At 49.3% G+C, this 14,496-nt stretch overlaps 1 protein-coding gene across 1 annotated transcript in view; it reads left to right on the top strand.

The window, feature by feature from the left end:
- LOC142576576 (juvenile hormone acid O-methyltransferase-like) overlaps positions 1-14,496 on the top strand; it is a 63,006-nt gene that overhangs the window by 11,368 nt on the left and 37,142 nt on the right. The window contains exons 2-3 of the mRNA XM_075686762.1: positions 3,336-3,578; positions 5,181-5,547. Of these exons, the coding sequence (XP_075542877.1) occupies positions 3,337-3,578; positions 5,181-5,547 (609 nt within the window). The 5' untranslated portion in view covers position 3,336. The remainder of the gene's footprint in view (positions 1-3,335; positions 3,579-5,180; positions 5,548-14,496) is intronic.

The following is a 14,496-nucleotide window of genomic DNA, read 5'->3' as shown; positions in this document are numbered from 1 at the left end:
TGATGATTTCCCGGTTTAACTTATTACGATTTCTGCTGACGATTGACCATGCACTATATACCGGTTTACACGTGACCGTATTTGTGGCGTCTGCCTGATTACGCGTACAATTCCTGCAGTAGGCATCCAGAAATCCCCCTTTCATTTCTATCACATTGTAGCGATGCTCCCGTAGCCTATCATTAGGCATCGTCCGCTCTGACTAACACCCACAGTTCAAAGACAGATGGTGAGTTTAACCATAATCCATCAGTTTCCGTCGCCAAGCCGCCCATTTCAGTATTCGAGACGATCTCCTCTATAGGCGAAATTGCGCGTCTGATGGCCGGAGGTGGCTGCTGATAGTACCCCGCCACATGTGAACGGAAATATGCGCTGCTTTCAACACCGACCTGGAAAGCGCTCACGCCGGCGTTATCAAGACCTGCAACCACCTGCGTCAGCGATACAACTGGCGCGGTATGTATACATTTGTGTTCAAGTACGTACGTGCTCGCACTGCCTGTGAGCGGCGCAAGGCTCCACCTCAACGCCCGGCCCGTACACTTCAGCCTGTCCCTTGGCCGGCCCGTCCATTTCGCCGCGTCGGCATAGACTTATACGGCCTGCTTCCCTCGACCACCTCTGGCAATAAGTCGATAATTGTCGGCGTGGACCACCTCACGTGTTAAGCAGAGACTGCAGCTTTGCCCACAGAGACAGCGAGAGACGTTGCGTCTTTCATCTTACACAACTTCGTATTGCGCCCAACAACAGTGTCTTGCGTCCCGGTGCTCTCCGTGAATTCTTGAACGACAGAGGACGTGTTTTCCTGTTTGCTGCTATACAAGCCTTGCTCGTTCAGTGCAACGAGAATAAATTTCAATATATACATTTGTAGTTCATCGTATGACATCTGCTTACCATCCCCAAATGAATGGGCTAAATGAACGATTTAATTGCACTCTCAGTGATATGCTGAGAATGTACACAGCATCGGACCAAACCATTTGGGACACCATCCTTCCATTCGTCACATACGCGTACAAGACTGCTACGCACGTGGCCACAGAATTCTCGCCGTTCTTCCTCTTGTAGGGACGCGAGCCATAATGCACGCTGGACATTATGCTTCCATACACACCTGACAACTCTTAATACACTCCCATTTCTGATTTTGCCATGTACGCCGAAGATTGTCCCGACAATTGGTCTGTTCACTGACAACCGAGGACCAAGGTATCCAGCAGCTAAGGCATGACACCGACCAACCCCTCCCTACTTTCGTGACCGGTGCCCTCGTTTGGCTTGAACTCCGAGTGCTCCTGGGCTTTCCTCTAAATTACTGGCCCGATATCATGGGCCTTACCGCATCATCGCTCGGACATCTCCAGTCACTTATGAAGTTGAACTGTTTACACTGCCCGAAGACTTAAGTCGTCGTGGTCGGGAAGTCGTCCATGTGAGTCGCCTCGAGCCCTATTATGACCCTGCTATACTGTCAACGCCTTAAGTCGCCAGGATGGCTACGCTATTTCCCGGGGCCAATGTAATGAAGAAGGCAAGACGACGGCGATGCAGCAAAGCAAGCAAACCAGTGTTGGTGGTAGCCACGCAACCAGAGCATGCACTTGCCCGGAGTTTTGGACGCTTCACACCCGCCGTTTCTTGACGCTAACCTTTGACGTTCCACGTCGTTCCTTGACGTCTAGACGGCAATAAATCGTGTGACAAGTGTTTTGCGCCGAGTGCGTTAATGATGCTGTAGCCTGCTCGCCATCTCGGTATCCGCCTAGTTACAGGTGCCTTCAGAATTAGTTCCCCAGAAAGAGTGCATATGGAGCCGAATTAATGGTCCGTACATATCCAAAGAACATACTTAGCTCTCTCCTATTTTCTGAAACTAGAGCCAAATGTTGGACATTCATGTCAATCAATTATTTGCGGCGTATCCACTGCCAGGCACGTTGGCAATGGTTAGCTTATCGAGCTTGATATATATTTGTAGAAATATTCAAACATGCGCCTGAAACGCATATACGCTCGCCCTTCTTGAACTTCAAGGGAAGTACTGCTGAGCTGAAATTTACATACGGCTTAATTCAAGTCTCCCGTTGGTGTGCATTTTGCAACTCTGGGAGCGTCGCTTTCAACATCAGGTGCATTAAATACTCGTACCAGTAGATTCACTGCGAAACCATTCGCGATATTCTTGGTCGTCAAACCCATAAAACAGACAAATCTAACCGAAGCTATTGTGTTCACAAACTCATTGGGCAGCGTTAGAACCTTAATGAGCTGACAAAAACATAGCTCCGTCGTTTAATGAACTGTTCTCATTACTATGTACAGCGTACATGTGCAACCAAGTAAATATCCTTCATAGGTACCTGGCAACAGATGCATACAACACAATGTAGGCTATGATGAAAACGCTAGATCAGTAGCCTTCCGTCACAGAGATAAACATAAATATACCCATAGTGACTACTGGCTTTACAGCCTTCTCGCGGCACCAGATAAAGAAGTATTGGCAAAAGCAGTTGATCACCGAAGTATCAAACATGCTACACATGATAAAACCAAAGTTAGCGAACTGGATATACCCTAGGGACAAAAGAACAGGAAAGTGCTTCTTTGTTGATTAAGAATATGGCACAACCACAGCACTCTCTTACCTGCTACCACACTGCCAGATTACCATATCGCCACACCTACTACATGTAGCAGGTATGACAATAGCCTTACAGTTATGCACGTTATTCTTCAGTGCGCTGAAATATAAACAAGGAGAAAAAAGTACTTCCTTTCCCTGTGTTGTGAGCACATATTTCTCCACCTAGCACTTTTTCTCAGCAACGACTACGTTTTAAGACGCTGCTAAACATTTTAGCAGAAACGGACATCTTATACATCATTTGGCTAGGTTATTTGCAGCATGGCGTCCAGTTGGACTTTGTAGCTGCAATACAGGCATATTTGTAGAACACGTGCCTCCTAGCCCTTGCGTCCGAATGACCGGTTCAGGTACCAGTGATACTGCGACCTATACGATTTACTAGTCATACTTTCGTCGCAAACATTTCTGATCCTAGCACACATCACTGATGATCGTCATTATTTTTTGTTATATTGATATTTTATACAATCCAGAGCAACAGATTATGGGCCCCTTTACAGCCACGCTGCACCAATCTTTCATGTATTATTGTCCATTCATTACACGAAGTGTTTGGCGCTCTTTGTCCAGAACTGGCTCTCGTGCCAAAAAAATTCATCATTCAGTTAATGTTGATTAGCACGAAAAGATAATAACGTGGATGATATGACGTATAATGCCTATTTTTTTATAACAGCATGTCTACTCCGGGGCCGAGAAATCAAATCAGCAGCGATTCTGTGGACACGTATGGTGTGGCGAGGTGTGTGCAACTGTATGACGCAGCCTCTGCACCCGTGGCACCCGCCATCGCTGCCTTGTTGGACTCGTTCGAGCCGGCGTTTCTGAGGAGCGCTGACCTCAGTGTCGGAAAGGCAGTGGACGAGGTTCGAACTAAAGAGGGAAGTCAGTTCCTGGACATTGGTTGCGGCTCGGGAAGGTACGGTGAAGGCTGGAAGGCTGAAATACATTGGCCTTTTACGTCTACTTTATCGGGGAAGCGTTAGTAACAGCTGGTACATTATTGTCACATGTGTTGCGACGAGCTTATGAAAACAGTGCACCTTACGACACAATAGCGCAAGCATAAAAAACAGCAAATAGTTTTTGTAGCCACAGTAGGATGAGGCGAAAATTAATTTCATTTTTGAATCCTAATTTCCTTAGCAAAGTCGCTAGACATTAATGTTGGTTGTAGTTGGAGAGGTGAAGAGAGAACTGCTCATGCTTAGGCGTACTGCAATTTTAATTGTTTCAACGCAGCGAGTCGGTGAGTTGATATTTTAACATTTTCCCATGCATGTGTAGCGTGACACAGACGAGGGACAAGGAATGGTCCTCACGAGCTCTGACCGACAAGTAAAAATTTATAGCTTGACAAATCGCCACGTGACACTTAGGTCATGTGGTGCGTAGCAACTATACAAGGGTGCCGAGAAATCAGGCCATTCAAAAATACCCATTCTTTTCAATGCAGTGAAATAGATTCCGTCTCGTGTGTTAAACAAATACGTATGTGCATGATACCTGCGTCGACTATCTCTCGACGTTTTTTTTTTATTTCCAAACAGCACTGTAGTTTGTGAAACAGGGGGTTGCATTGACAGCGCTTGGATTGTACGGCCAGATTTGAACAAACCCCGGCAGACGTCGACAACTTCGGGTCAGATGAAATACACGGGGCAGTTCGACCCGTGTTCAATAACGGTGGTATATGCCATACCACCGTCGTGCGGCAAAGGGTACTACGGACAGGCTGGACACTGCTTAAGTGTTCGTCTTAGAGAGCCCCACGCTGCTGTCAGGAATTCTACAAGCTCAAATCTGATCGCACATTACAGGCGCTGCCAATGCGACCGCCTATTTCACCAAACCACAGTGCTGCACAAAAAAAAAAGATCTAACAAGCGTGGATATAGTTGAAGCATATCACATGCACACAGATTCCAGTCTGTTAGCCAAGCATCTGTTTCAGTGCACCAAAAACAAACAGTATTTTTTAATGGCCTGATTTCTGTACACACTCATATATCGTACCCACCATGTGACTGAGCCCTCATTATGATTTCTCAAGCAATAAACTTTCAGTTGTCAGTCATCGCTCGTGTCGTTAATTTTTGTCCCTCGTCTGTGTGGCGTTAAACATATATACACGCAAAAACTGTAATTCTTATTTGTGCGAAGATAACAGGGTGACAATAGCTGCAGTTATGACTGTCACTTGGTACGGACATTCATTACTAATACGGCCAAAGTTACAAGTGAAATACAAAAGCCTGTACTTTAGAAACATGCACGCCACTTTCAATTACGCTGTTTCATTTCTTCTTTACGATAGTCCTTCTGTTTCTTCTTCTCTTTTGAACCGTTGCTCACTCCTCATAATTTTACATCTTGCGCGCACATATCGAAATAAATTTGATTTAAGTGTTCTGTACTGCCTTTATCATCTGTCAACAACTTGCGGCCTCCGTTTATGCTAATAGTGCGTTAGTGCAATCGGGAAGCTTGCAAGAGCTGTAAGAACGTTCCACACACGCAGCTTCACGAGGAAGCATCTGCTGCCGCGGCTGCCGCCTTGGTGCAAGAGGCTCGTAGCGGTCGACAACTCAGAGGCTATGCTGAAATTTGCAGTAGAACACCGCGGGGACCCTCGGATTGAGTACCGCAAACTGGACATCGTAGCGGACGAGGACGTAACAAAGTTCGTGCAGGTGGAAGGTCGTTTCCAGAGAGTCTACTCCTTCCTCGCCTTTCACTGGATAGCGGAGCATCGCCGTGCTCTGACGAACATCGAGACGCTCTTGGCGCCCGGCGGCGAGTGCTTCCTGATCTTCTCTGACTGCTTGGTCGTGTTCGACGTCTTCACGGCTATGATGGAGTCGCCGAGGTGGAAGAAGTACTCTGACGTAAGTATTCCGCAAAGCAATAGCACTGGTGGTACGCCTTCAGCGTGATCGCGGCCGGAAAATACGAGCACCAGTAGAGATTTTCATGCTCCCGATCGATAAAAGTAAGCAATAAGGTAGTCTTGCTTGTGAGCATACAGGGAGGCATTTTTGTTCGTCTGTCTGGGGCACATTTCATCTGGTACGCGGTTGAGTGGTGAAACAATGTGCAACTTCAAAAGAACTAATGTAAGCACATGTCTGCAATGCAGCTCGTGTCTTCGCATACAGTGCGGAGATACGCGGCAGTGCGAATCTACTGCGGTCGTGCAAAGCTGCCGGAACCATTAAAAATATCACGAATGTATAGCGAACTGTTAGCAACCCTGGAGATGACTTAATTTCTACAAATTATTTAGGACCTTGGCCGACAAAGGGCAAGAGTAGGATTTAAGATTATTATGCAAAAGACAAACGTGTTGCTTTGTAGCCCGGCAGGAGAACGATAACTTTTTATTGACCTCTAGAATCGGCGCGGGAGCGCGTTTATCTTGGCCGAATGCTCGCAACTGCACTTTATCATCAAAGGGAATTTCACAAGTGCGTACGACTCCAGTGAATGATTCAGTGATTGTGCATTGTTCTCCACCTCCCTCTCCGCTTCTGCGTCCGGCAAGCTCCGTCAGAGACGGCCTGCATAGCTTGGTAATTGGCTCGAATGACGCAGACGCTCATGTATAGACGAAGAAAACTTTTACTTACAAAGTCTTTACAAAGCTTGGTTACAAGTTTCCACCTTTTCAATGTTGCATCGGTTACAAACGGTTGCAATATTGGTTTGTACAACATAGAGAAACCAATGTCGGCAGATCCGATGGTGCATAGCACCCAAAGTCACGTCGATAACCACGGTGGGAACGCTGGAGCCGCATTTTCTAGACCCAACGCTCCGCTACAAATGTTTACTGACGAATCATTGTTCGTTTGTTTTGTGTCTCGACAATCGGTCCACTATACCTTGAGTTTGCCAGAACTACCATGCGTGATTGGGCAGTCGACTCACTAACCCCATGAGCACACTTTTTTGAAAACATAGTTCAGCGTAGAATCTTCACTAAAACTATACAATATACAACATAGACGCAAGGTCACGCCGCCCATATTTGTCAGAAGTTCTAAGAAACGGCATGCAAGCGCAGCAGCTGTAATAAAATGCTCATAGGCCAAACATATACGCAGAACGTGGACGCGGGAAAACGTCCAAATTATGGCGACAGTCCTCGAACGCACGCGCGAAGCGACCAAATTACCAGGCGCCGAAGGCCCTGGGGCATCATAGCAAACACTCGTTTGCGAGTAAACCTGTAAGTGAGGTGCACGGTATAACTGTTCTCTAGGCAACCATCGACGCCTTGTCTGGAGCGTATACGAAAGCGTTCGCTTGGTGCTTCAGATCAGAGTCAAAACTGACCAGTTCTTATGTTCCTTAAGGAACCGCACGTTCTCCTGCGTGCGATGACGCACCTATAATGGTGCCAGGGTGCCTGCGCAATCGCCACCATCGCGTGATTGCAACTGCCCGTGTCACGCATATTCCAATGCCACACACCAGAGCACAGGTAGGGAAGTCAGACGCGGAACGTGGTCGTTTGCCACCTTAGGGGAAGCCACCTGTTTAACTAATCGGCGCAACTGTGAATCTTTTCACACCAGCCCGCTTGCCGCGCGCGAGGAGAATGGCTGCGGCGGTTCCAGGAAAGCGCACCGCCGAAGGAGGTTTGAAGCGCTTGGTCACTGTCAAGCGCCATAGCTAAGGTGGAGCCGGTGGTTTTCTGCACTCCCCGAGCTTTGCTGTAGTTAGGTGTGCCAGCTGCGTGTTTATTCTACTAGCGTAAATGATCCCGCTCCCTGTGCGCCGTCAACGACCACAGCTCAAGGGATAGAGGCGGGGAAAGAGCTTGTCGAGACGAAAGCCCACATGGACTGTGCTGCGCTTTTTTCATTTGTTTTACTACAGTTCCAGGTGGTCGGCTTACAGCTGGCATTACCAATTCATGACCGGCAGCTTACCGCTATCACTGAAGAATATACAATGTAGTTTGCACAGTATATTCTCTACAGTTTACAGTCCCAATTAAAAAAAAAATCTTTATACATGAAAAGCGAGCGAGATGGCGGGAGGTTTCATTGTGCAGATTGTATAGGCCACTCACTCATACTCGGTCGCGGGTGGTCTGTTGCCCACGTGTAGATGGTGTAATGAAACAGTTACAGTTATACATGTCCTTTTAGAATTTAAGAAACAAATTATAAAGCGCAAACACTTTCCTCCGGCATATTGCCACGAGTATGAGAGTAGCCAAAAGGGATAGGAAATTGTGTATACAAAATATATACAGAGAGAGACGGTTGCAGGCACGATGGCAGAACAACACGAGCGCTACTCTGATCGTCGTCTTCACCGTTGTTCTGGCGCATTCTTCCGTGCTCGGCAGGATGCGTGCTTCAGTGAGCGGGAATAGCGCGTAACATAGAATCCCCGCCGGCGAGAGCGCCGTCTAGGCGCTTAAGAAGCAGTAGGATCGTGTCCGGCAACATAAGGCTGAAGTCGGGAGACGTGCACGATATCAGTGGCGGACGCGGAAGATGATTGACTGTCCAATGGAGCGATCCCGTACGTGACATCACTGATCTGGCGTAGCCCCGCTTAAGGCCTGGAGTAGCGGGAAAGAAACTTTGACTACAAGCCAACGTGGCAGCAAGACGCCCAGAGGAGGACCAAAGAGCCCAGACAGTAATTAACGACTCTGTAATGGCGATCGTAGCGGGCCTTCTGGGACAGATGGAAAGACGATCCCGTGGAATCTGGCGAGCCGTTGCAGCCCGAAAAGCTGCATTGCGGGCGTAGTCTGTAACCGGGTGCACAGGCGATGGTAAAAGTCTCCAACTGCAATGTGGGATGGCGACCAAACAAGAGATAAAAATTGGAGGACGCTTAAGCTTCGCCTTCAAGAGTGGAACGCGACAGCGTTCCCATCGACCCGCCAAGGGGTGTAAGACAATGTGCTACGGCGCAGGGATCACTTACGAGGCGCCGCGCATCGGACTTTGCGCCCACCTATCACACGGAGAGCGTCGAGCAGCGCAGCGTTCGGCGCGGCAACGAAACGTGCGCCTGAGCAAACGGAACGAACCAAAGAACTCGGTGTCTCGGAGGGGGAAACGATCTACGCCAGCCAAACGTCGTGATCGGCACGGGCAGAGAGATAGATAGATAGTAATCTAAAGAAAGGAACGGCGCTTGATTCTGCAACCCGCGTGGGAGCACGGCGAAGCGTCGTCAGGGGAGGGAGTCGGGGGCGCGACGCGCCGGGCACCGGTCCGCGCACAGCCCCAATGCGCACATGGCGCGCCACCTGTCGGGGCAGCACCGTACATTGAGAGGAGGGGGTCTTCTGTGCTTGCCGCAAGATGGCTCTGCGTGTGCGGTAAGCGCAGAAGAAATGTAGCGGAAACTTACTTCGCTACTCGTGTAAATGCGACTTCTGTAAGTTACATGCTCATAATTACCGATATACACCGCAGTATAACTTTCTACGGCACGTTTTTAAGGCAACACCGCGTTCACTAGAAGCGCGTTTGTACCGCTTTCAAGCATCGAACTCGTGGCTCAGTGGTAGCCTCTCCGTTTCACACTCCGGAGACCCTGGTTCGATTCCCACCCAGCCCATCTTGGAAGTTGCTTTTTATTTATAAAGTGCCTGTCGTGATTTATCGCTCACGGCCAACGCCGCGGACTCCGACACCGACGCCGACGACACCGGCTTTTCTGCGACACCAGCTCCTTAACGCTATCGCGTTAAAAGTAGAAGGCAGGGAGGTTAATCAGAAAAACGTCGGGTTGGCTACCCTACACCGGGGGAATGGGAAAGGGGAAAACAAAGATCACAGGGAGAGAGGAGGGAAGGAAAGAAGGAAATTGCGGTGAGTTCACTGACGCGTGAGGTCTTACAGAAAGTGCATTAAAAGTCACAGATGGTCGCACAAACCCGTCGTCCTTAAGAGGAAGCTTTAGCTCGGGCCCAACTCCGACGCGGCCTATTCAAATACATGTAAAACGCAAAAACGTTTTTATGAGATAACGCCTGGACCGATTTTGATAAAATTTGTTGCATTTGAAAGAGAAAGTTAAATTCTAGTGATTGTTGGAAGCAGAATTTCGATTTAGAGCTTGAATTTTCCTAAAACGATTTCCAAATATTTGACCGTTTGAAAAAAATAGAAGCACGAAGTTTACAAATTGATAGCTGCGCATCAAGAACTGATATCGCGGTTCTGTAAACGGCATCCATTAGATCATTCAAAGCGGACAAATTCAATATGTCATTTTACATCTTACATGAATTTGTTACGTTGGTTACAACGGTTTTACAAAAGTTGTATTTCCCTATGATTAAATTTTTTTATATTCATCTGTGACATATCAATTTTGTCCGCTATGGATGTACTTTTAGATGCAATTCACAGAATTGTATTATAATCTTTAGTGGTTGAGTTACAGAGTTGTAAACTTGATAGTTTCGTTTTCTGAAAATTTTCGATTTTCGCCAATTTTTAATAAAAGGTTGACGAGCTAACTCAAAAATTCGAAACCAACAGTCACTAGATTTTAAGTTTTTCTTTTAAATGCAACAAACCTCGTCAAATTTGGTGCAGTGGTTGCCGAGGAAAACGAATTCTCCTTTTACATGTATTTAGATAGGAGCACTCGAGCTAAAGCTTCCTCTTAAGAAACACAAAAGCGCCTTCACCGCTTTATGGGCCGACGGGCGATGGGAGCGGTGTTCCAGCAGCACTGTGGTCCGAGGAAACGAACATGGAGAGCATTGGGGTCAGCGTGCGGTTAAGGCGCTCAGTAAGCCCGTTGGTTTGCGGATGGTAGGCATTGGTTAGCTTGTGACGTATGGAACACGAACGAAGAATGTCGTCGATGACTTGGGACAGAAATGAGCGACCACGGTGGGTCAGCAGCTGTCCAGGAGCACCGTAGTGAAGAATAACGTCTTAAAGAAGGAATTCCGCAACGTCAGTGGCACAGTTTGTCGGCAGTGCCCACGTCATAGCGTATCGTGTCGTGTAGCCCGTAGCTGCGGCAATCCACTTGTTCTCATTCAGAGATGCTCGGGTGAGCGAGATGATTCGCCACAAGACAACGGCGAACGGAACTGGTGACACGTGGGGATGGTGAACGACGGTACGGCATGGAGGAAGCATCGTCGCCGGTGGTTCGGGAAGGCTCGAGGTAGGGCTGAAATCGCCCATGATCCATGTCGGGGCGACGGTTGTGTCCATAGGGCACCTGATACCAATACCACCGGCTGTTACTATGGTGGGCCACGTGTCCAATACGACGGCAGTTTTTTTAATGCGAGGATAAATGCCTCAGGGCATACAAGGGTATGGGATGGGGGTGAATAAGGATGATTAAATGAATGAAAATAGATTTGCTGACCTAATGAAGTCCAAGAGGGATCGATAATGCTGTCCCTGAGTCCAAGCAGTGTAATGGCTCAGATTATGCGGCGAGAGTCCTGCTGCTGCGAGGTGCCGGAGCCTCGTCGGTCTCAGTGCAGGGCAAACCCACAGCAGGTGGTGGATGTCGGCTTCAGCATTTCGCGACTTGCAGAGTGGACACTCAGGGCGAGGATATAGCGGGCGAAAGTGCGGCCACTTCCTAGTCACGGCAGGAGTGAGAGCAACACCGAACCGGATCCTCCGAAGCGCAACCTCCTCTGCACGGGTAAGACCGCGGGGGAGGTTTACCGCACACGGAGGTATGAGAGCACGTGTGCGGCGCCGGAGGTGCTCCTTTCTTGTTAAAAGGAGGGTGGCATCATCTAGATGAAAGAGTTGAGGCAGTGACGATGGAGAGGTCGCTAGATGGGTCGCAGAATCCGCACGGCTTTGGAAGCTTAAAGGTCGCGTGGGATCCACTCGACAGATATTGATTGTGCGATGCGTGCCGTCAGAAGATGGATCTGTTGGCATATGTCAGGGCTGCGACTGACGCGTCGCAGAAGCCGCGTCACCTGGAGGGCATCAGTGCGGATGACGATGCGGGCCGTGGGGACCATGGGAAAGGCGGCCACAGAGCACAACGCTTCTCAGACAGCAAGGAGCTCAGCACAAAAGGAGGAAGGAGGTTCTTGGACTTGAAACCGGGTCGTCTTATTAAGGGCAGGTGCGCATGGGCAATAAATTGCAGTGGTTGTTTCACAGCCCTTAGTGCTTGCATCAACGTAAAGGACGATGGAGCCAAGCGGCAGGTGGGCATCTGATCTACAATTCGGTCACGAAGCGATGCCGCCGCTTGAGTTGATGTCGGGCGATGTATATCAGTTGGCTTGTTATCACTCAGCTGTACAAAACTCCAGGGAGGAAGAACTGTCGATGGTGGTGGTAGAAGCGAGTTCGAGAAAGCGTAAGCCCTGAGAGCACACGTTGCGTGTGAAAGGCTGGCCTTAAGCCTGCGAGCATCACGTCGCTGCTGCACCAGCTCATCTAGTGTGTTGAGCTGCGCATTTTCTTGGAGAGCCACGATCGGGGTGATGCGGGGAAGGCAAGTGATGACCCTCATTGCCTCGCGATTAACAGCCTCAAGGCGATCCCATTGTGCCCTTGTCAAATGCTGGCATTGGGCTTGATAACTAAGGCGTGGTTGCACTACCGCCTTCATCAATTGTCGCGCAACATATGAGCTGGCACCGCCCATTTTAGGAGCAATGCGCCTAATCAGAAGCAACGTTTGAATTGCCTGCTTTTTAGCGCTGGAGAGCCAAGCAGTTCCGGTTCCCGACTCGTGTACCATCAGACCCAGAATTTTTATAGTTGAACATTGTTGAAGAGGGTTTCCGGATAGATGAAGACGAATGGGTGTCGCAGAGAGTTTACGCCGGCCCCGGCGATTGGCGACCGACATGTAAGCAGATTTGCTTACGGAAAGCCTAAGCCCGACCGAAGAAGCGTAAGTCACCGTGATATCTAAAGCTGATTGAAGGGCAGCGGCTTGAGTCTGCAAGTCGTGATGAGTGCTCCATACCGTGATGTCATCAGCGTACAACAACAACTTTATGTCGGGTACATCGTGTAAGCGCCGTGCAAGCGGGATGAAAGCAATATTGAATAATGTGGGTGATAATACAGATCCCTGGGGTACGCCACGAAGAGGGACAAATGAGCCGACGGCGTCACCACTGAGGCGAATTGCAAAATGTCGGTCTTCAAGGAAAGATTTGGCAAAATTCCGTACTCTAGGGGGAAAATGCACCATGTCAATTGAAGCCAAGATGGCAGCATGACTGATGTTATCATACGTCTTTTCGACGTCCATAGCGAGGACAGTACGGACACTGTGGCTACGAGCTGACGATAAAACCGAGGATGCCAAGACAGCCAGCCCATCTTTCGTACCTATGGATGGACGGAGGCCAATTTCAGCAGAGTGGTAGAAACCGTGGTGCTAGCCACCACGACATTCGTGTGGCAAGCATTTTCTCAGCAAGCTTGCACAACGTTGACGTTAGGGAAATGGGTCGGAAGTTGCCAAGGTCAGTCGGCGGCTTGCTTGGTTTCGGAATCGGGATCACAATAGCTGACTTTCAGCCTGGTGGGACAACGCCATCTAGCCATACCTTGTTAATGGTGTCGAGGAGTTGAGGCAGCACAGCGGAACTCAGGTTCTTGTAGGTGTCAGAAGTAATAGAGTCTGGACCTGGTCCTGTCTTGCGACTGGTACCATCTATTGCTGCAAGCAACTCAGGCATGGTAAAAGAGCTTGCAATCCCCTCGGAGTCTGCTGTAGATGGTAACCTGTCGATATATGTCGGAATGCCTGCCAAGGAAGCACCATTGGCTGTTTGAGGCAACACGTCGCACTGCGGGAAAAACTTCCGGGCTGCTTCTCTGGCGAAATCATCCGGCGACAAGCCAGCAGCGAAGCAGGCTGTGGCTGCCGCGTCTGGACGGCTGCCACCGTGTTCCATGGCACGGAAGGTTCGCTAGAGAGAAGCATTCGATGTCTCAGATGAAAACCGCTCACACCACGTATGCCAGTGCCTCCGCGAGAGGTCGCGTTCGTATCTGCGGGCCTTAGCAGTAAGGAAATTCAGTCTTGTACGTGCTTGTGCAGAAGTGGGGTCTCAGTATGCTGCCAGCTCAGCTTGTCTGCGAGCAGCCCACAAGTTGAGCAGGCCGATATCCTGTGCCGGTCGATTGAGGTCTACCCAGCTGATGGTTGTAGCTTCATTGAGCGTGCTTTGTATGCGGTCAACAAGTAGTGGTGACGAGTTCAAAGAGGTATCTTGGAGAACGGCGCGAAATTTGTCCCAGTTGACCACAGAACACTTGCGGCGCAATCGGCGGGCCTGCGACGGATGAAGGCCGATGATAGGGTGGTGATCACTACCCCAGCAGTCGGGCTCCAGGTGCCAAGTCGGAGTGCCGGGACCCGACCACCACGTAAGATCCGGTGCGTATGTTGTACGTCGAGCTTGAGGCACAGCTCGCGTTGCTGAATCGGGAGGGTTCAGTAGTACAAACAACGCATCCGCGAAGGCGTCCCGCACACGCCTACCTCTAGGGCTAGAAGTAGGGTACCCCCAATCTGGGTGAGGGGCGTTGAAATCACCACCAACTAAAAAGGACACGCTGGGTATCGGCGACGGACGTTCACTAACCAGCCCAGATTGATTCTTGAATTAGAGCCACCGGCTGGTCTTATGTAGTATGACACTACCACAACAGTTGCCTTGGGTAACTTCACAGCTACTGCCACTACCTCCTGATATGAGTTACACCAGTTTTCAAGAGAAAGGCAGACCTGAGGATATAGCGCGTATCAACATACACTGCCGCCTTTCCTGGAGGGGCAGCTGTGTGCACGCGACGGTCACTCATCTAAGGGGACACGTA

Source organism: Dermacentor variabilis, chromosome 3, assembly GCF_050947875.1.
Source record: "Dermacentor variabilis isolate Ectoservices chromosome 3, ASM5094787v1, whole genome shotgun sequence".
In the NCBI taxonomy this organism is placed as follows: domain Eukaryota; kingdom Metazoa; phylum Arthropoda; class Arachnida; order Ixodida; family Ixodidae; genus Dermacentor; species Dermacentor variabilis.
Note: the sequence above shows the minus strand (reverse complement) of the source record. Positions and strands in the feature narration are given on the sequence as shown.